General features: G+C 40.4%; 1 protein-coding gene across 1 annotated transcript in view; it reads left to right on the top strand.

The window, feature by feature from the left end:
* MCF2L2 (MCF.2 cell line derived transforming sequence-like 2) overlaps positions 1–23,508 on the top strand; it is a 211,001-nt gene that overhangs the window by 124,818 nt on the left and 62,675 nt on the right. Inside the window, exons 10-12 of the mRNA XM_042457103.1 lie at positions 10,255–10,321; positions 12,188–12,303; positions 13,296–13,365. Of these exons, the coding sequence (XP_042313037.1) occupies positions 10,255–10,321; positions 12,188–12,303; positions 13,296–13,365 (253 nt within the window). The remainder of the gene's footprint in view (positions 1–10,254; positions 10,322–12,187; positions 12,304–13,295; positions 13,366–23,508) is intronic.

Below are 23,508 nucleotides of genomic sequence, written 5' to 3'. Positions count from 1 at the left end.
GTTTCATGGAATCTAAAGAGAGTGAGGGCCTTAAAACCAAACTTGGGGATTGCTATTTGCCCCCTTTTGCTTTAGATTATTTTCAAGAGTCCAACTGCCTATGCCTACAGTACATAAAAGGCAGCCCTTTCTTAATCCCTATAGGGATTATGAATCATGTATGTGTTTGTTTGTTTGCATTGTTGTATATGAATATTTGTAATAATAAAATGTATTTAATTAAAAATAAATTAAAATAAATTAAAATAAAATGCAGCCCTTTCCAAGAAGGAGCTGAAGCCACGTGTTGTTTTTTTAAAAAAAGGCCTCCTTCAAGAAGGCTGATGAGGTACCTCTTTCTGGTCTTGAAGCAATTGTGTAAAATCCACATACCATCATACTTCATGTAGTTAGAGAATGTGTAGGTACCAACTCACTTAGGGTATGGGGGGGGGGGCTGATGTTACAGTGACACCACATTGTACTTGTAAGTGTAGCTACAGAGTGGTGCTGGTGAGAATGAAGGCATTGCTTCCCCAAATAAGAATCCCCCCAATTGATTTTTCCTTCAGCTCCCAAATATTTAGCATTGCAACAACTTGAAACATCAGTTAAGCATTTAGAAATACAATTTAAGCATTCAAAGAAAAGGAACAGGCAACTTGGCCAATGTAGTTGCTAGGAATGTAGTTAGAGCAGACAGAAGAGTTCTAGGTGAGAATGATTTTCAGTGTTTCAGTCCCTGCAATGCTACAATTTTGGGGACTGAAGGAAAAAATTGGCGACAGAATACCCATGAGAGTGTCAGGGCTGAGCTGGTACCAGTAACAGTACCTGCCAGTAATGTGTGGTTTAATTTTCATTGATAGAATCTTTTTGAGCATTTCTAATTGCTGCTGTGGCTTCACTGATCATTTTTGGGTTTTGTTGTTATTGTTGTTGTTTACTGTAGGCTAACTAGAAACGGTACAATGGCAGTTATTGTGACACGTCTGTGGAGCCTGTTTTCAATCTTTGCATTCTGATTTGAATATTGGTCTACAAATCACTTTGAGAAATTAGAAAAGTAAAGAAAATAATTTTTTTAAATAAGTAATAAATCTTTTCTGTTATCAACTTTTGTCTCAACATCCAGCAATGTCTGTGGCGGTCAGTCACCGAACACAATATCCCTGACAGCAGGTGCAGAATTACATTTGTTCACTCATCTCATTCAGGTCAGAGAACAGTTGCAACCTCAGATGCACACCTAGGAAGCAGTGTTGTGTTGGCAGATGTTCTGCTTGCCTGGAACATCTCAGGTGTCCATCAGCTTGGAAACCAGCTCTGTGTTCAACCGGGTGCATTAATGAAGCCAAACCTCTTTCTCACCGATAGGCACCTGATGAAAGTTTACTTTGCTCCAGTGCAAAGTGTGGACTTGGGGACACATATGACACCCCCAAATGATTTTGTAGCCCCTGACACCACTAGAATCCTCAGACCAACCTTTTCCTGGGTAAAGAAAATAAAGAAAAAGGGTGAGTTCTTCCTCCTGGAAGTTTTCAGGTGCCAGGTTTACCAGGTTGTGCTGTTTACCATCCAAAATACCATTTTTTGACAAACAGAAGTGGACTTCCAGTCACTCTGGAGTTTTTGCTGCATTTTTCTTTAGTCCATGTGCACCCAGGGGGTCCCAGGGCATAAAGGTGGCTCCTGAACCTGCTGCAGTTGCTTACCTTTGCTTTACTCAAGGTGCTTTCTTGATTTCTAGTTCTCTATGAATTATTGCTTTTGTTTGATGCTGTTATGTAGCATCCTTTCACCATACTCTCCAAATGCCCTGATTTGGAAGGGGACAGTCCTGATTAATCATCTGCCAACTCACCTTTTCAGCTGATGTTAAAATGCCCCAGTTTCTGTTTCCTCCTTCCACTTTTCCTCCTTTGCTCTCAGCTTACTTCTGAATTCAGAGTACAAATTTTGGGCCCGTACAGACAAGCAAAAACAAAGCTGCTTCGGGACACTTTGGAGGTATACTGTTTAAATGATGGATGCGTCCTAAGAGGCCAGAAGCCACGCCAAAGCCACGCTCCAGTTTTAAGGACTGGATCAAAGCTTTGGCACAGCTTCTAGTCTGTTAGGATGCATGCATCATTTAAACAGGATACCTCCAAAATGACCCGAAGCAGCTTTGTTTTGGCCTGTCTGTATGGGCCCTTAGTTTATACTCAACTCAGAAGGGGAGAGAGGAGAGGGCATAATCATACCCTTCCCAGTAGTTGTAGATTGTAAGCATGAGGGCAGGGAACTGTCTAATTAAAAATAATAATTGTAAGCCACTCTGATAGCCTTTAGGACTGAAGGGCAGGATATAAGTACTCTAATAAATAAAATAAATAATAAATAATAAATAGTCTCAGACAAAAACCAACCGCTGCAACTTCTCCTATCTTCTTCCTCATTAATAGCTTTAGCCATCCACACTCCAATGTAGGTAGGCTACACATATTCTGGTTTTCACCTGTAAAATGTTTCCTTAATACCATTCTTCCATGTAACCAAGATGTCAAACTAGTCAGAAGTAGAGCATGGAATGAAAACCTTTTACATGTTTAATTTATGCAATACCACACTAAAAAAAAAAATCATTGTTGGATCTTTTTGCCTTGAAAGATCATGTTCAGAAGAATCAGAATAAGAGTTCAGTAGTTGATGTATTTATTCCCCTTACATTCATTCATTCAGCTTTCAGTCTATAGTCTGTGACAGTTTTACTAAAGAGCCACTTTATGTAAGCACCCACAGGCATTTGTTTGGATGCTGATAGAAACAGATTGCTAAACTTTATAGGCTTTATAGTCTGAACTCACAAAGCAGTTTTTCTGTCTTCCAGTCAGCCTTTAAAAGCATCTTTGGCATTTGTTCCCTGAACGCAAGAAAATTGCCATGTGGCTTTTTTTGTACTTGTCATCCCCATCTAATTTGTCAGCTCTTGCAACATACATTCCTAAAGTTCTTCTCACTACACTATTTTTCCTAAGAAAAGCTTCAGGTGATATATATCTCTGTGGCACAGGACAGAAAGAGGACCAGAAACTGTGGGTGGCCAGATGCAAACAAGAATAAGGGTGGCAACCCTACTAGGAATACCGGTGTCCACCCTCTTCACTTGTTTACTTTCATGCAACAAAGCCCTCATTAACATTCCATAAAATTGGTCTCTCTGTTTTCCTCTGTTACATGATAAGAGTGTATACTAGTTTCAGCACCCTGCAAAACAGAGCCAGTAATTCTTGCCTCGGCAGGATTGTTGCAAGGATTAATTAGATGCTTGTGTAATCACTATAGAACTGAGCACTTTTTTATTATTGTTGTTATTTGCTATACACTTGGCTCACACACATAGAACGTGTCTTATATGACCAATAATAGGTGTGTCCTCTGCCTGCGTTGAAATCCCTCAGTACCATCTTAACTGGCAACATCTCACACAGAAAGCAGGCCTGTGATTCTAACATTGTCACATTTTTCTCTGGTATGATTTTTAATATCTTTCTTAGATGAAGAAGCCAGTGAAGCTTTGAAAGCTTGCATATTTGGTGTTTGCCCCAAAAGGGTATTGCAGCTTGTGAATTTTGGAAAACATTATAATGCTCAGTAAAGTAGAAGACAGCATTGATTCAATAAATAAAACCATGGCCTGAGCTTGCAAGACCTGAGGAGGGCTGTGAGCAATCTCTTGGAAATCTCTTGTTCATAGGCTTAACATGAGTCAAAACTGACTTAACTGCAAATAACAACAAATCTGATTTTGATTGGAAGCATGGAGAATGTTTTCCCACCCACCTCCAACACACAGTTTTCTTAATCTAACTTGCACCCCGATCAAAGGGGGTGAAAAGGCAGAAATATGTGAAAAGCATTTAGATTGGTAAGATGCCTGTAGAAAAATATCAGACACTCAATTCCCATAGTGTTCCTATGAATATCCAATTTAAACGCCCTTTTCCTGGTTTACAGTTAGTGAATCATTCCTGAATGTGGAAGATCCAGTTTCCCATATTATAGTCCCCAGTTTGTTTCTCCCTCTCCCAAATGAAAATAGTAATGCCTGAAACTGATAGTAGTAAAATCTATACTTGTTTCTTATTTTAAAATGTTCCTTCAGAATTCAGATGTAGAACATTAATATGTTTAGGAAGGGTTTCTACTAGGTCATTTACCCCTCATTATGGAAATATATCTTGGTGCTACAAGATCTTTTTCCATAATGAAAGGAAAATGATCTAGTAGAAACCCTTTCTAAACATATTAATTGAAAGAAAGAAGTTGGTAGCATGAGCTTTCATAGAAATGATCCTGCTTCCTCAGATGTATCTGATTGCATCTGAAGAAACAGGTTCATTTCTACAAAAGCTCATGCTGCCAACTTCTTTCTTTCAGTTAGTCTCAAAGGTGTTACAAGATCTCTTTCCATACTGGTTTTGCAGACTAACACTGCTATATCTTTGAATTTTCTCCTCATGTACTAGTTTTCTTCTTGTATAAAAGGTTTTGTGTTTGGTTTTTAGATAGGGGAAATATCAATAAATGCAAATCCTGCTTCACCATGCATAAAACAATAGAACAACACCATAAAACAATACAGTACAAGAATCCCTCTTTCTTATAATTTTGTTGAACATACAACTCGGCTGAAAGAGATGGCAGAAATCTACCTCTGGAGGCAAATTCAAGTTAATATCCATGACTACATTCCTGCAACAAGACAACTGTATACTATAATTACTTTACATTGCTCATTGTGTTTTCTGATGTATCTCTAAAGTACAAAAAAAACCCACACCACCCTATTGTTTTACTAGGCCAGTGTTACTAACATACATGGTGGCAAATAATGGGGTTTGAACATTTTTGTTGTGATCTGAATAACTCTGCTACACACAGAAATGGCTTTGGGAGACAAGGCTCAAACTCCCCATCTAAGTTAATCATGTATTGTTTGCCCTCATGTTTTTCCTTTTTTAACCTAATGCAGCAGCCCTGTAAATTCCTACAGGAGACTCTCTCTCTCTCTCTCTCTGTGTGTGTGTGTGTGTGTGTGTACTGGTGGATGAAATATTTTAAAAATAAAATCAGAGTATCAAGTAGAGCATCACAGAAAGGCAATCTAGCCCAGTGCAAAACATCTACAGCTGAAGTATCCATGACAGGCCTTCCAAGGTAATTCGTTTGGCTGTCAAGCAGCTCTTCCTTTCTTCTCTCCTAGCTAAAATAATATATAAAACAAAAGTTTTAAAATGATTAAACAAAAAATCCAATTAAAACATTAATTTAAAACACATTTAAAGCATGTTGTGTATGTATGTATGTGCGTGTGCGCGTGTATACCATATATATATACACACACACATACATACAGTTGGCTCTCCACATTTGCGGTTTTGATTTTTGCAGATTTAATTATCTGCAGTATTGATTAATATGTTCTCTCAAGGAATTTCAATGTCTTCCAGCGCTGTTCCGCTGGACATTGTGTTGTGGCTCGTGTGCTGTGCCCACATCCCTTGTTGGGGCGTATGGAAATTATGCGCAGTGTCCACCACGACCACCTGCAGAGTTCATCCACGTCGACAGGACGCCAAGAAGAAGGGATCTGTGAAGATGTCTTCAACTAATAATGATTCTTACAAGTCTTCACTCTAAACGAGGGCTTTAATCTTCCTTTGCAGTATTTACAACATAGATATACACAGTGTATTGGATATCCGTCTCTAATACACACTATTTACACCAACCAACAATAACACAACCTCTGAGGCAGCCACATTAACACACAACCATCTCACTGTTCCTCAGTAACAGACACAGCCCACTCTAGGGCACCAACTGTCTCTCTGTAACAGACTCAGCCGACTCTAAGGCACCAACTGTCTCTCTGTCAGTGACAGCTGAGAACTGACAGTTGACAGTTGCATCAACATTCCGATGATGCCCTGTTTGAATGCTGACACATCCAATTGCCACTAGAGCTGCAAATAATCTGGACAACAGCTCTCCCTAGTGGCCACACCAGTGTCATTTCCTGGCACATTGACCATAGATCTGTGCTGGAGGACGTTTCTAGAGAAAACACTTCTCTGGGCATTTGTAGGTCCTCCAGCATAATTCTATGATCAACCTCTGGCAGATGCTGACCATAGAGTTGCACTGGAGGACCAGGAGATTCCTAGAAGAATAGTGGTTTTTTATTTATGGATTTTCCATATTCACAGGGATCCTTCACCCCTAACCTAAGCGGGGCAACTCAACCTCTTTTGGAAGGGAGTTCCATAGTCTGTAGGCAGCCACCAAGAAGGCTCTCTACTGTGTCCTCACCAGACAAGCCCATGAAGGGTTTTGGGTCTGCAAGAAAATCTATCTTCACAGATTATAAAACGTGTGTGTGTGTGTGAACTGCCTTCACGTTGGCCTCAACATATGGCAATGCTATGAATGAGGCATCGCCAAATCACTCTCCTCAATAAACTTGCAATGTGGTCTTCCTTTTTTTCCTGCTGCTTTCTACCCTCCTTAATATTACTGTCTTTTCTCTTGAGTCAAGCCTTTTCATTATATGACCAAAATTTAATAATTTTTGGCTTCTAGGGAGATTTCATGCTTGAGTCTGTATATCTGTAAAATTTGTTTATAATTATTGTATATTTATATTTTATTATCTTTAGATTGTATACCTTTGGTAGATTTTAATGTTTTGCTTGATTGTTTCTGTAAAGGCCCATGTAAATGTATGGCCCTATACAAATAAATAAGTACATACATACATACATACTGTTCATTCTAGGACCCATTTTATTTGTCTTTTTAGGAGTCCATGATATCCACAGAACTCCTCTCCAACACCACATCTCAAAAGTTTCTTCACCGCCCAGCTCTCACATCCATACATAGTGATGGGCGGGCAATACAATGGCATAGACCATCCTGACTTTAGTATTCAGTGAAATATCTTTGCACTTCAAGATCTTGTCTAGGTCTTTCGAGGCTGCCCTTCTAAGTCCTATTCTTCTGATTTCTTGCCTGAAATCTCCATTCTGATGAATGACTTCTCCAAGATATGGAGATTCTTTAACTATTTCAATTTCTTGTATTATTTTTTGTATTATTATTATTATTATTATTATTATATTAATTTGTGTCCTGCTCATTTCCCAGAACTCAGAGCGGCTTCACAGTACAGTATTAACAGAGCAATACAATTAAAAACATAGAACTGCATTAGCATTTTTCTCCTTAGCTTTCAACAGTAATTGTTCCAGGTCTTTGCTGTTTTCTGCTAGTAGGTTTGTAGTATTAAATTGCTGATGTTCCTTCCTCCAATTTTCACACTGCCTTCCTCCAAGTCTAATCTTGCTTTGCATATGATATTTTCAGCATATAAGCCTTGCCTGACCCTTTTCTGGTGGGAACCATTCTGTTTCTCTGTATTCTATTCTAACAGTAGCCTCTTGTCTTGAGTATATCATAAAACTTGAGCATGCTTAAATGTGGAAATGCAGTCCTTCAGATAGTCTGATCCTAAGCCAATGCTTTGAATTGTGAGATGGACCAATACCCAGAGAAGCTATCCTTGGCTGGACACACACACAGACACACACACACACACACACACACACATCCATACCCATCTTGATTCTGGTGCTATAGGAACACACGACATGCCCATTTTCACAGCGAAAATGCTTCTTTTAGGCTTTAATGCAATTTAGAAAAACTCACTCAATGGTTTTGGGGGAGGAGGTTGCAATGTGTGTCCTGCCAAATCGGTATGGTATCAGGGGCAGGATGTAGTTGGGGATGGGTGGGACAGCTTGGTGGGTAGCATTTGCTATCCAGCAAGTAAGTGGTATACTGGTTAGAGGATTCTGAGACCCTGTCTGCACTGGATCCTGCCTCCAAAGCTCTTCAGCCCTCCTCCGTTGCAAAGCCTTCCATTCTGTAGCTGGGTGGCTAACTGCATGCGTGTCCCACTGAGCCAACCAGCATGTCCACCATCACCGCAGATCACTTTGCTCTGAGGTCAGGACGAGGTGCATAATAATGGTTGCATGGCTCAGCACCTCATTATAGAACAAAAAAACAACACCCCTGTTTTGTTGTTCCCAACATCCATCAGTGATCAGAAAAATTGGGATTTGCCATCTGTTCAGCAAGAGATGAAGAAAATAGGTGTGGGATGAGGGTAGACTATGCATTTACTCAGTGAACTGTCAGGTTGTATTTGTCTGTTAAATCCTGCCTTTCTCCCAAAATAGGATTCAAGGTAGCTTTGTTGTAGAATAGAGTCAGTTCAAACACACTGAACAACCTTTCCTGTTGGGGCAGGCCGTTCAGGGGTCTGAAGGGATATGGAGAGGAAACCATGCACTGGAATTTCATGCCCTTAGATGTATATTTGGAAGTGCACTGGAAGAGAGATGTATTGTTCACCCCAGAGATTCAGTCTCCAGCTGTGAGATAGCTGCTCAGAATGCATTGCAAGCCCATGGCAAGGACTGCTGTAAATGCTTAAGAATTAAATATTTTAATTCGTTATTAATCAAATAATTTACATTACAAAAGTACAGAGACCTCAAGATATTTTTTAAAAAGCAGAATCATCCATATTAGATCAAAAGTGTGAGGGTAATGAACATATGGCTGAATTGTGACATGTTCAGCCTAAAATAAGTTCGTAGAATAATAGAATATTGAGTTGGAAGCTTCTCTGTATGTGTGACGGTGACTAATGAATTGTGAAATGATGCATGTTCATTGACATAATAAATGTTGATGATGATCAGTGACAACTAAGACTAAAGTTTGTTTTAAGAAGGCACCACTAAAATCCAGAGGCAAACGTAGGGAGAAAAATGGGACAGCGAAAGATACTAATGAAAGATACTAGAAAATCTTTATTTGTCTGTGACACATTGGGTGAGCTGGGATATGGTGGTGGCACTAAGGCTGGGTCAGAATATTTGTCATTGCACACTGGCAAATGTGTTTTGGGACCCTGGATTTCTTACAGTGTTGTCGACTACTTTGCAGTGCATTCTGTGCACATTATGCGTACTGTATTACTGAGCGTGATCTGAGGATTGCGTCCCAAGTGGTACCAGAGTGAAGTGCTGTTAACCCATGGATAAAGTCAGTTCGAAATGAGAGCCAGTGTGGTGTAGTGGTTTGAGTGTTGAACTAGGTCTCTGGAAACCAGAGTTGGAATCCCTGCTCAGACATGGAAACCCACTAAGCGACCTTGGGCAAGTCACACTCTCTCAGCCTCAGAGGATGGCAATGGCAAACCTCCTGTGAAGCAAACCCTGTGAGAGGTCTGCCTTAGGGTCGCCATAAGTCAGAAACAACTTGAAGGCACATAACAACAACAGCAACAAAGTCATCTGGGGGGAATGCAGTCAGTAATGGGCAGAGTCAGGATCAAAAATGGATGGAGTTTATGGCACTGTAAAATTGTGTAGTCACCCTTTCTCTTTCTCCTCTTCATCTGCATCTCATATGCAATGTATGGGTGTCATATTCCACTTTCCCTTGGCAAAGAGTGCTTTACAAAAATACTAGCTGTGCCCCCAAAATATTTCTGCCTCTGCAAGCAACAGTTTAATTTGCAATTCTGTAGGCCAGTCTTTGTGCCTTAGTGCTGTTGCTTCCAGTCTCTTTTTTAAAAATACATTGGGCCTAACCTTTTAATTCCTCAGCCATTATTTACAACTGAAATGGTGCATAAGAAATAATACAGCATTCCCTCATACATATCCTAAAATAGAAACTGTTTAATACCTTCCTCTCTGCCTCTTGCTGTCTATATTTAGATTTTAAGCTTTCTTGAGGTCATAGACCTGTCTTTGATTCATATTACTCAATGAAGCACCATGTCACTGGATATACTATTTTGATTATTATTATTATTATTCATCCTTATTTGATAATTCTACCAAAATGATTAGAGTGACGTTTTTGAATGCTATGGTTGTAAATTGTACATATGATGGTTTAATCAATGTGTTAATTTTTCCCTCGTGTTAAAGCTGTAAGAACCTATGTTTATATACAATAAGACTGATCAATTGACTTGATAGTAATAATAAGACCTTCCAGGTCCAAAGAGGCTTATACCAAATATACTTTGCAGCAGTAAATCTTCAGTTTAAATGTTCCCCTTCCTGAAGTAACATGTTTAAAAGATCTCTGGTTTTACAGGATAAACAACTAAATCTCTCTCTCTCTCTCTTTCAGCCATATAATAAATGAACTGATAGAAACAGAACGGGTTTACGTAGAGGAGCTTCAAAGCATAATAGAGGTATGTTGAGTATATGCAGAAATAAAATGAGATTAAATGCAAAACAAGATATAGTAATAAAACCTCCAGAACTACCCTTAGCCAGTAAGGGAAGAAAACTCCAGCAGTTAAAAATCATTCTTTAAACTTTCATGGGATGCATGAGATGCATTGTCATTATGACAATGACTCCTTATTAGTAAATAAAATGAATGAATACCCACATTACAGCAATTGTGGCTTTTTAAAAATACTCCTCTTTTGCTATTTCCAGTTTCTATGGCATTTCCCCCAATAATATTGTTGAGCAGACTGTGCCGAGTCAACTGTGCATACTGAAGCCTTTTAACATTTTCCAGTGTCCATTCTGAGACATCCAAAGGTCAATAAGAGAAAAATAACACAACGAAGTAGCTACAATTCATCATTGGGATTTCCAGATCTCAGGGCTTGGCCCTGTTTCTCTAGTCCTTAAGTCAAGAACAAAGAATCACAGGACAAAGAGTGCAGCCTTGAAAACTGCATATTTTCCCCATTACTTACACTTTGTGTTTTTTATTTGAATAGCACACCCAGTGCAACTGTGATTGATGCTTAGCATATCATATTAAATAAAATCATCAGGGGTTGCCCATTGTAACATCTCCAGGATCACTTTTGCAACATCCCAAGAGGTCATTCCTAGGTCTCAGCAGTGGCATCACTAGGGTTGGTATCTCCCAGTGACATAACTCATGGTGTGACACCCCCCCCCCCCAATTCAACCTCCTCCCATACCACACCACACAGAGTCTTTAATATTTTTTTTGTACTAACGTTACTCATAAATCGTAATTCCCATATATCACTGAATGTAATGGAAATAGTTGTGACATAAACGACTAGCAAAATTAAAATTATAACTTTAAATTATAATGCAATACACACAGCCTAAATGTATTTATCTGTACATAGATGGTTTCATGTGGTTAAAGTGAAAATTTGGTAAAATGTAAATTTTAAAGAAAATTTTAAAAGAATTGTTAAGTTAGTTTAAAAATATTTTAATTGAAATTATATATATATGAGGTGTGTGTGTGTGTGTGTGTGTGTGTGTGTGTGTGTGTGTGTGTGGCCTCTCCTTTCTCCTTCCACTGAACTTCCCACTCATACCATCTCTTCAACCTTTTAATGGGATGCAGGTCAGTGCCTCAGCCCATTTCTGCCAAAACAGAGATGCTTGAGGAGCAGTGTTGTCATTTCCCCTTAGGGTGTCCCCTGGTGCACTTTGCACCCCCCCCCCCCCAGTGATGCCACTGGGTTTCAGGTTTTGGTCTTAAAATCTTAGCGCCTGGGATAGTCCTGACCTGGAAACCCTTATTCATTACAGCACTTTATTGGCCGACTTGTCATGGATGCAAACATTTCATGAACTTGCTTCCGGGAGGAGACTGGAATATGGCAGAGATCCCACCTCGCTATGTTCGCTCTGGCACAGTAGAGAGACCTGCTTGTTATATCTTGAGCACTTGACAGTGCACTAAAGATACTAATGATGGACTACCTTTAGAACACATTCCTTTGACTGTGTGGAAAGTGATTTAAATAGTGGGGAAGTCCATATTCTGATGGTTCAAAATGGATATATTTATGCTATCTGTTTCCACAGTCATCCTGCCATAGACTTCCTCCGTCAACTAGCCAAACAACTCTGCAACCTGACCTTTAGTATCAGAGTGTGATTCAAAATCATTCAGACTGAAAACAGACATTTTCTAATGAAGTGTAGTGGGTCACAAGAATAGATATCTTACTTTGCTTTTGTTGTTTCAGTTGATCAGTGTGTGTGTGTGTTATATTTTTCAGTCTTCCATTCCCCCATACGTTTTTCTTCTTGTTGTTTAATAGGGCTATGCATCGGAAATGGACAATCCTGATTTAATTCACTTGATCCCAACTTCAGTTTTGAACAAGAGGGAAGTTCTTTTTGGAAATCTTTTGGAAATCTACGAATTTCACAACAGGTTTGCTGGCATGTTGTGCTATCAGACTATGAGAAATTGTAGAGTACCCACAAGATACAATGTCCTCCAATATGTTTTGATAGTGCTTTACAAACAATGATCTCCAAGCATTTATTCATATGCTTATCTTTGCTGAAGCAGTCTTGCTTTGGCAGTCTTGGATTCCATATTGGGAGAAAAGTAGAAAAAGAAACAAATTTTTGGATTGCTTTTTTAGCCTTTGGGAATTATTGTCCAAAGAAGTAATGATTCCAAGCTCTGGCTGAAACCATAGTTTAGAATGCTTCTAGACAAAAAGTATGCATTATTAAATTGCCCTGTCTCAAACACAGAACTATACTGGGAGCTGATATACTTGTCTTCCATTTATAATTTTGAACAAATTTGTGAATTTTGGTAAATTCTTATAAAAAATGTACAGGGGAAAAAATCTCACCTTTCCCAATTGGGAATGCTAGGAGATTTCATTCTGAGCACATCCTATGTTTAGGAGCCTCCCTTCCTTTCCCCAGCCAAAATGTGTTAGAAAGTAATATTGGCTCTTGAATGTGGGTTCCTTCCTACGCCTCAGTGAGGAGGCTTTTATATTACCAATAGTTTGCCTTTTCCTTTGAAAATATAATGATAATAAGAATTCTATGAATGAGTACCCAGAAAGAAGCCACTGCGGGGAACACCAGTATGGAACATAAACCTTGGGCAGAAGCCATTTTGAGACCAGCTGTAAAGTGTTGCACAGCATTAATAAAACTCAATTCCATGCCTCACTCCCTGATGGCATTTTACACAAACAGCCCCTGCAACAGCAAATATTATTGTTACCATTGTCAAGAATACAGCATGGTTGTATTCTTTGAGTAGCCACATATTGATCATTTCCCCCACAGTCCTGGAATGGTAAGACATAATGCAGTGTTGTTATACTATACATACAGTATAATAATTTCTTCTAAGATATTTTCCCACTTTTTCCCCTGTTATTTGTTTTCCAGAATCTTTCTCAAAGAGCTAGAAAACTGCATTGAAAACCCAGAGCTTCTTAGTCGGTGCTTTTTAAAAAGAGTAAGTGAATCACATTTGCTTGGTTGATGCAGTTTCTCAGTGTCATGCAAGCCAGTTTTCTTTGTGACTCTGTGTCTGTATTTGGGGTCAACCACATTGCATGGTGAAATCCTCAAGGACATCAGACAATGATGGAAATAATTGCTCATCACTGACATCTAACACACTTCAGATTTCTGTCCTTGAAACTGCTCTTCCCAAAGCCTTCTTAGCATGTGGGGCATTTTCTCTGGAGAGAATCTCACCTGACACCAACAGTGTTGTCTTTTTCAGCGCTATGCAAATTCACTCCATTCTCCCAGAGGCTCTTTCATACCACACAGCTATTGTGCTATGATTCCACTTTAAATGACATGGTTCCATCCTGTGGAATCCTGGGATTTGTGGTTTAGGGAGAGTCATTTAGAATTCTCAGCCAAAGAGCTCTAGTGTTTCATTCAGCTACAAATCCCAGGATTCCATGGGAATCATGATGCTGTAATTGTGTGGATGGAAATGGACCTGGTTTTTAGCAGATTTTGTAGCACATTCCTATACATAGCTACTCAGAAGTAAACCTCAGTGGCACTAGGCTGAATGGAAACTACTCTCAGATAAGGAGTATAGCAAGTTCCTTTTTTTTCTTGGTTAATTACTGGTCAGTTTAGTAGCAGCGGGTAGCTTTCCTGTAGTGGGATCATGAATCTACTCTGAATTTTAGTCTAAAGGGAACTATCTATGGACGATATCACATGAGAAGAATGCCTCCCAATTTAGAAAGAAAAGAAAGTAGGGCCAATTCGGAAATGAATGCAATTACGCGAATTGTTATCAAACACACAGAAGAACATGTAAGATGAATGAGTGAGCTCTGACTTAAACCCAGAGCTGAAGAACCGAAGAACCAAGGAATTGTGCTTTAAACATAGCTAAAGGACCAAACAAGATGGTTCCGCGCAGAGCATTGATATGACGAAAGTATTTGGCAACCGAGGCGAGGAAAGTCTGAAAACTTGGAAGCTGAAGCGGGGTGCCGTCCAGGTGTGACGAACCATGACCGGGAAGAACCTTATCTCCTGAGTCGCCATGATGAGGAACTGACAGGACAATGGAGAACTTTGAACAGAACGAGTTGCTTTGAACACGGACTGATCTGAACAACCTGTCTGTCCTCCCAGAAGAAGAAGTTGAGTAATGGGCTGCAATATTGCAAGACTTCAGCAGCCAAGAGCCAGAGAGAAGAAAAAGTATAAAGACCCTGGACTGTCATCTCCATTTTGTTGGCACCAACCGCGGCAACGGTGTCATCCCCAGCCTTTGAGAACAACTGATCAATGTTCGGCGGAAGGAAAGTGTGTGTGAGTATTGTATGAATGTGTGAGTGAAAGAGCTCTTGATAATCAATGTTTGTGTTACTTGTGTGATTCAATAAATGTTACATGCATGGTGTTTAAAACCAAATTTGGTGTCTCATTGTCTTTCTCAGCCTTGCTGTGAATAGGTCCACGGAGGGAGAGGTTCTCATCACACGCTCTCAGGATAAACAGGTTGCCCTTACAATCTTGGGCATAACAAACACAGCGCCCATCCCAAAGCCAAAGTAGTGTGAATGCAAAAGAAATTATCATATGAGTACATACCCTTCATAGTCTAGAATTCGAATTAGCATCCCTGCCCATGCGCAGTGAGGGCAGAATCGGATCATGACCTTTTTCCACTTCCGCCAGGGCTTGCCTCCGGTTTCCCTTGTTTCACATTATTTGTTCATTCATTACCCTTTATTTCATGTTATCTAGGCAATTCGCTTTATTTGTGCATTTTCAATTACCCCTTTATTTCACATTATTTAGCAGTTCACAATTTCAAAATCAGTTGAAAGCAACCTTGTACTGTTGTTTGAGGCATTGGACTATGCAATATGAAGGCAGGGATGGAATCCCAGTGGGTGCCTGGTGCAAGTCACACTCTCCAGCCTTCTCAGAAAATAGTAATGGCAAAACCCCATCTGAATAAACCTGCCAAGAAACCCCAAAAAGCAGGGTGGGGGTCTCCAGATGGTTTTGTGTGTGTGTGTGTGAGGACGAGAGAGAAGAGAGAGAGAGAGGGAGGAGAGAGAGTCTGTGTCTGTGCCTTTAAATCCCCAGCTATGGGGGGGGATGGGGGGGTGACGAAAGGTCCCTCCATTTGGGAGAGCCTTGCTGCAGTGAGATTGTGGGGGGCCTGGGTCCCCTCTGGGTTCTAACCTGCCCCTTGGGAGTCCATGTGACAGGCAATGGCACTGCCTCTCGCCCTGAGTCAGAAGAGGGGAAAGGGGAGGGGAAGGGATGAAACTGTGCGAGGAACCAGAGCTGGCGAACTAAGGCTTCATCCACAAACTGGAGAAATACAACCCGTTTGGCACCACTTTAACTCTTTCTTTGTGGCTCAAGGCTATGGAAATTCTGGGAGCTGGAGTTTGTTGTGAGCCAGGGTTGAGCGATGCCCCTGAGGGGAGGAAAACAGATCCCCTGTCTTTAGGCTGCCCCAACTCCATCCTCCCCCAAAAGAGGAGGAAATGAGGGAAGAAGAAGAACTCTTTGGGGCTAATCAAAAGGGGGGAAGGTTTTTTCTCTTTTTGAAACCCCCTGGCCCTGCAGGTAGGCAGGCAAAAGGTCCCAGTTTCACCCAAGGGGCCAGGGGAGCAGGGTAATCCCCAAGCCCACCATTTTGGGCAGAGAGAAGCTTGCATGACGCCTAATGGAGAGCGCATTCTTCCCCCCCCCCCCCGCTTTCCTGTAACAAAAACAGCTGCTTCTCCTCCCAGCTGCCGGGGAAGACCTAGGAGCTGGGGAACCAAAAAAAAAAAATGGAGGATCATGGAATTGATGCAGGGGGGAATACCAGGGCCAAAACAGACATGCTATCACACCAACAAAAACATCGAATTAATGCAAAGTAGCCGGGGAACAGGATTTGTGAATTCCGGCTAGTTCACCGAATGTACTTAATTTTGGATTGCTTGTGGAATTTCATTCGGAATGCCATCATACCATGATGTGTTTCGGCGGATGACATTGGATTTTATATTTCCAATTTCCGTCATGTGATAACGACTAAGACTCAAAAACCCTATACCTCTAAATTTGTTCAGCTTTCTTAAAATCTAGAGAAAAACCTGGAGCCACAACCTGCCATTTTTACCATCTAGGAAACTGGATAGTGTGGGCTTCTGTTTCTCTCTATATGGAGCTGGCTCTGCCTCCTCTTTCTCTTATTTCCTCTGGAACACTCTGAGGATGCGACAGCACAATATAAAAAAAGGAAAAACACTGATGTTCTGCAATTGACAACCTTGTAAGCACAATGAAATGGCAACGATTAAAAAAAAAAACTGCAGATGATTGCATTCAGTTGTGTTCCACTAAGTGAGATAGTTCCAGTGTGTTCCTGCTAATTCAGCAAAGTGCAGACCTCCACTTGTTGGAGTTTTTTTCCATGGAAACCAAACCAGAGAGAAAGATGTTTTGTTTTTTAAAGCAAAGTATATCATGAGGAGGTCCATAGGGACTATGTTGTTGTGTGTTGCCTTCAGATCGTTTTCGACGATAATGGCAACTCTAAGGCAAAGGAAAAGGATGGGATTTTCTCAGCAAGTTTCTTCAGAGGGGGTTTGCCATTGCCATTTCTGAGGCTGAGAGAGTGTGACTTGCCTTAAGGTCACCCAGAGTGGGGATTACATGGACAAACTGGGATAAGAACCCAGGTCTCCACGAGCCATTATCCAACCCTCAAACCTTACAGCAAGATGGCTCTCCACACAGATGTATACAGACTGGAACTTCCCACTGCAAGCCAGTGTTGCATAGTTAAAGCAACTTATTTTTCTTAGTAGCATTTCCAGCCGCTATGTCAAGTTAGCATTCTAGTTGTGGATTTCTGGGGGTCTCGTAAAAATAAAATAAAAAAAGGTACCTTCCCAAACTCCCTTCCTCACTAATTACTGCCAAGCAAAGCTAATTTTTCTTCACTCAGGCCTTTGGCATACAGGCTTGTTGCTATTGCGATAAGCTGCAAAACCAGTAGTGCACTGTTGGCGTGTTTGTGTTTCTATGATGTGTTTTTAATGGTTTGTTTTATTTGTTTCTTTTTATATTATCGATTTCATTGTGGTGTTGCTTTTAAACTATGTGTTATTATTGTTAGCTGCCTCTGAGCACCTTTCAGGGGAGTGGGAAAGGCTGGGTATAAAATAAATAATTGCACAAATAGCATTTTAAGGACAGGCCTGCATTGCTTGAGGTCACCTTGTCCAAGCCAAATGGCCAATCCACAGGGTGGCAAAGTTTGGCAGGACACAGGCTTTGATTGTGTGGCACATATTATGTGTTCCCTAATCTGTGTGTATGGGTTGCCAATAATTTACTACCATCAAACCGGGACAAAACGTAGAAAAATGTAGGCCCAAATCAAGGATAAAATTGATGTAGGGCAAATTGTAGGACAAAATTTACCTCAAAATGTTGGACATTCAAAAAAATGGAGGACACAGCCAACTCTCTCTTCTCTCTCTCTCTCTCTCTCTTTATATATATTATATATATATATATTATAAAATATTGAAAAACACATTAATATAAAATCTTATATGACAGAGATCTTGTTGTTGCACCTCTGAGACTAAATGCATCTGGGGAAGCTGACTCTTTCAGTTAGTAATAATAATAGACTAAGGGACATGTAGATTTCGGAACACCTCTGAGACTAATGCATTTGAAAAAGCAGACTCTCTCAGATAATAATAATAATGGTAATAATAATAATAATAATAATAATAATGAATTAAGGGACATTAGGAGGCATGTGGTTAGAAGGACCAGGTTCGATCTGTTGCTTGGAATAAACATATCCCACTGGGCTAATCTCACACTCTGACACTCAGGGGGTGGCAATGGCAACCCCTCTCTTTGCAAAGCCCTTGGGAAAGTCATTCTCTCTCAACTTCAGAGGATTGCAATGGCAACCCCTCCTTGAAGAAACCTTGCCAAACCCTGGGGAAACCTTCCTTCCTTCTTCTCCCTCCAGAGAGAGTCCTCTCTGCCTGGCCTCCTCCACAGTTCTCTCTGTAGTCCCTGGCATGCTGAATGAAAACCTCCTCCTCCTCCCTGCTGGCCATTGGGGATGGAGGAGCTTGGGACGTCTCCAACACAAACAGAGGCTGCTTTGGGAAGGGGAAGCAAGAAGAACAGGAGTCCAGCTGGCCCCAGGACAAAATGCAGAGGCCGGGCGGGGACCTTCCCCAAGGTCAAAAAACTGGGCTGGTCCGCTGGGAGCCATGAAATGGCAAGCCTATCTGTGTGCCACATAATGTCATTTCCCTGTTAGTCAAGTCTTGGACTTTTGTCCTTAGGAACCCTGGTTTTCTACTATATCACTGCCGTGGATAAAAGGAATGGGAGTATTTATTTATTTGTTTCATTTTTATGCCACCTTTCCCAAAGGTGGCTCACAAGATAAAGTTTTTAAACTTTACAATAAGAATTTAAAAACAGTTAAAATCATCTAATTAAAACAGTATTATATATTAATATTGAAAACATGCAAAAAGTTAGAAACATAACTAAAACACACATGTTGTCTTAAAAAGCCTGCTTAAATAAAAACTTTTTGCTTGCCGAAAAAGGTCTTTTTAGCAGGGCTGGATGGCCATCTGTCGGGGAGGTGCTTTGATTGTGAGTTCCTGCATGGCAGAATGAAAATTTGATTGTTGAATGGCCCTTAGGTGTCTTTCCAACTCAGTGAGGTTTATCACCTGAGACAGGAAATCCAGAAACTGGATTATGTGAAAAAAAGTCACAAAAGCAGGTGTTGTTTTGCACACGACATTTGGGGTTAACCTGAACAGAAATTAGAAATAACCCGCAAAGTGGGTAGTGTTTTTAGACCACCTTTACGTCAATGAGAAATAATGCGACTTTAATCCAAATGCAAATCAACAAAATCTCTTCCTTTTTACTTTCATGTGACTTCCCAAAGTCAAAAGGACTGTGTTTGTCAACTTTGCGTTCGGATTAATGTTGCATTATTTCTCATTGACGCCAACATGTCTGAAAAACAAATCCCATTTCTGCACGGGATTTAACCAGTTTGCCTCCAATTTGCATCTGTGAGATAAAGTCCTATGTTCTGTGATTCTAGGGGGGTAAGCCTAGCCTCCCATGGAAGGCCTTCCAGAGGTTGGGAGAGTGAGAGCTCTTCAACATAAAATTCTAGTGTCTCATGAAACTGACGATGAAGGTGGAGCCTGGGGGAGTTAAAGGGGCATCACAATGTTTTAAGCAACCTTGTAGTTTGGGGTCATTCATGTACATTAGAATATTAGAACATTTGCACCAATAAATTACGATTAAAATTTATATCCTATCCTTCCTCCGTGGGCTGGGAAGGGAGAAATTCAGATGCATGGGTGCCATACAAATTCATGGTTCTCAATGTCCATAAAATATTTGTGGGGGAGGAAGACAATAGATAGATGATAGATAGATTGATATAGATAGGCAAGACAGACAGAGGTCCAAAACATTACAGAGATATTCAGTTGTAGACTGCTTGAACTGCCCTGATTTGGTGCTAGGGATCCTGGGAACTGTAGTTTATTGTGGCATCAGAGGCTCTCTGTCAGAGAAGGCTAAACTTCATTTCCCAGAATCCCCTAGCATTGAGCCGGGCAAGCCAGGTCTCAAAGTGGGATATTTCTGCAGTGTTTTGGGACCAGCGGGGACTGACAGACAGAAGAAGCCTGTGAGCTTCATGATTGAGAAGAGATTTGAATTTGGGTTCCGGATCCTAATCTGACGTTTGTAACCACTACTCCATTGTGACCCAGAGAGAGCAGGACGTCCTCCTTTCCAGGAGATGCTCCTACATTTCAACCTTCTGTCCAGGAGGAATTCCCAAATGTTCTCCACTTTGAGCATGAATTTATATTCATATGAGTGTTTATTTATTTTATTTTATTTAGTAATGTCCCCATTTTCACTGAATTTCCAACATTTTTCCTTGCCTTATCCTACTTTGCGGTCATGCATCCTGTCGCCATGTTCTGATTCTGAACCTAGTCACCAGAGTTGCCTAAGGAAAAGGCTGGAGATAACAGCCTAGCAATGACTTTATTCTTTTGCAGAATTTAGGACTGCTTACAAACAAATTGAGGCATTCTATGGAAGAATGAACTCAGAGAAAAATTAATGTGGGGCCGATGAACATAACATGCTCATGCATCTGTTTGTGATTCAGTTGTTTTGTCGCCTTTTGTGCTGTGCCAGCTTCTTGGATTTATTTGCCTTGTGCTTTGGTTACTTTTGCGGTCTGCAGGCATAGAGAATTGTGATGAGTTATTTAGATTCCTAAAACAAATCAACTGTTAATTTTTGTTTTAAATGGGCCATTAACTTTTGTTGCTTGCCTGTTTTTAAAGCCCCAGTGCAAGGGGTCTCACCCAGAGAGCAGGAACTGTGCAGCATTTGGAGGGAGGATACTTTTTAACACCATTAACCGGATGATACCTCATAAATAGTGATAATACTATAAATTTCCTAAAGGCAATCAAAGTTGTTCACCTGTCAAAAGCATTGTAGTTTCCAAAAACAAACACCCTTTTATTCTTGCCTTCATCTCTGAAGCATTAAGTATTGAATTGCCGCAAAACTTTTGGAAAAGACTTACTTGCAGGCGACTAAACCTCCCAGATTTTCGCCAAGTCCAGCAGGGATTCGGAAAGATGATTAAATAGCCCTACCTTATTATTAATATACTTGCCTCGTATGGGACCCTAGTGGCAAAGATTATATCCCACATTCTTTATTTGTAATTTTTTTTTAATAGATTTTATTTGTTAAAAAGGACAAAACGCAACAACAGATACTAAACAGTAGACACAAAACAAAAAAAAAAAACACAAAAAAATAAAAAAAAGAAAATCATTCTAACAATAAACCATCTCTATTCCTTTACATTCTAAACTAAATACCACAACTAACAATAGACATTTAAATCCTTCCCTTCCTCCAAGTTGGAAGACAACTGATTACTATGAACTTTCTCTATTTGTCTTATCCCTTACTTGTTATGTAGGTCGAACATTTTTAATTTGTAATTTAATTGATTATCCCACTTAGTATGGGACCCCAAGTAGCAGGCAACACCTTAAAAACACATTCAGATTTTAAAATTCTGTCATACAAAAGTTAAAATGCAATTAAACCAACTAATTTTTCTCTAGTCAGTGTGGTGCAGTGTTTTGAGAATTAGACCATGACTCTGAGCTCAGGGTTTAAATTCCTGGGCTCAGCCATGGATACCACCGGGTGACCTTGGGAAAGTCCACTCAGAGAATGGCATGGCAAACCCCTCTGAAGAAACTTGCCAGGAAACTCTGTGATAGGTAAATGACATGAAGGCAAACAACAGAGTGGCATGTTTATCAAATTTGCAGATGATACCAAATTAGGAGGAGTACCCCGAGAGGAGAGGATCAAAATTCAAATGACCTGAATAGGTTAGATAAGCTGGGCCAAAACTAACAAATTAATTTCACATGGAAAAATATAAGGTTATGCACTTTAGGGAGTAAAAATGAATTGATAGTATAGGATGGGGGGGGACAAGACTTCATGTGAAAGGGATCTAGGGAGTCCTAGTAGACAAAGTTGAACATGAGTCAACGTGTGTGTGGTGGGCCAGCTAAAAAGGCCAATGGCGATTCTAGGCTGCACCTAGATCGAGGGAAGTAATAGTACCACTCTTTTCTGCTTTGGTCAGGCCTCACCTGGATTACTGTGTCCAGTTCTGGGCACCAGAATTCAAAAAGGATGTGATAAAGTCTCATTTGGAGGTTTTTAAATCATAGAATCATAGAGTTGGAACAGATCGCAAGGGCCATCAGTCCAAGCCGCTGCATGCAGGAACTTACAATCAAAGCATCCCAACAGAGCCCATCCAGCCTTCGTTTAAAGACCTCCAAAGAAAGCGATCCACCATACTCCAAGGGAGTGTGTTCCACTGTCAAACAGCTCTTACTGTCAGGAGTTCCTTCTAGTGTTAAGGTAGATCTCTTTTCCTGTAGCTTGCCCCATTGTTTCAGCTTCAATCTTCAATGTGACACCCCTTCAAATAACTTAAACCGGGCTATCATATATAAATAATAATAATAATAATAATAATAATACTAATAATATAATAATAATAGTAGATTTATTTTAGCTGCCCAATCACGAAAATCCAGGCGGTGGTTACAACAATAAAATACAACAATTACAATAGAGTTAAAAAACAACCCTAGACCTACCACCACCCCCCATTTCCAATACTAAAACAGATTAAACAGTAATAATATTAAAACATTAAAAACATTAAAAACATAAACATTAAACATTGAAAACAAAACATTGGCGGGGGGAATAGACAAATGAGGGGACAAATATCTCTATTCTGGGGGGGGTAACTAGGTTGGAAAGGCCTGCCAGAAGAGATCCGTCTTGAGTGCTTTCTTGAAAGCTGCCAGAGGGAAATGTGACGGATCTGCTCCGGCAGGTCGTTCCATAGTTTAGGAGCAGTAGTCGTAGAGAAGGGCCTTTGGGAAACTATGTGTTAACCTAGATTTTTTTTGGCTGTAGTAGATTTCTTCCAGAGGACCTTAGTGTGCAGACGGACAATAGGGAAAGAAGGCGTTCCCTCAAGTACTCTGGGCCCAAGCCATGTAGGGGCTTTAAAGGTAATCACCAACACCTTGTACTTTGCCTGGAAACTAATAGGCAGCCAGTGCGCGCCAGTATCATATCACCCCTTAACCATCTCTTCTCCAGGCTAAGTCAAGAGAAAGCCCTCCTCCATGGCAACTGCCATCGTCCAGCCTGGGGGAGTGAGGGGCCGGGGGAAGGGGCTAATTTTGGATTTTTATTGTTTCTGTATGTATTTTATTACTGTAACTCACCCGATTCCTTGTGATTGGGCAGGCTATAAATAAATAATTTATTTTTTTTGTTATTATTATTAATTATTATTATTATTAAACATCCCCAACTGCTTAAGTCTTTCCTCATAGGAATGGTCTGATGGCCATCTTTGGTCATGCTTTGATTGTGAGTTTCTGCATGGCAGGGGTTTGGACTGGATGGCCCTTGTAGTCTC

The sequence above is a fragment of the Sceloporus undulatus genome, chromosome 3 (assembly GCF_019175285.1).
Source record: "Sceloporus undulatus isolate JIND9_A2432 ecotype Alabama chromosome 3, SceUnd_v1.1, whole genome shotgun sequence".
NCBI lineage: Eukaryota > Metazoa > Chordata > Lepidosauria > Squamata > Phrynosomatidae > Sceloporus > Sceloporus undulatus.
The sequence above is the reverse complement of the archived record's forward strand: the minus strand, read 5'-3'. Positions and strand labels throughout refer to the sequence as shown.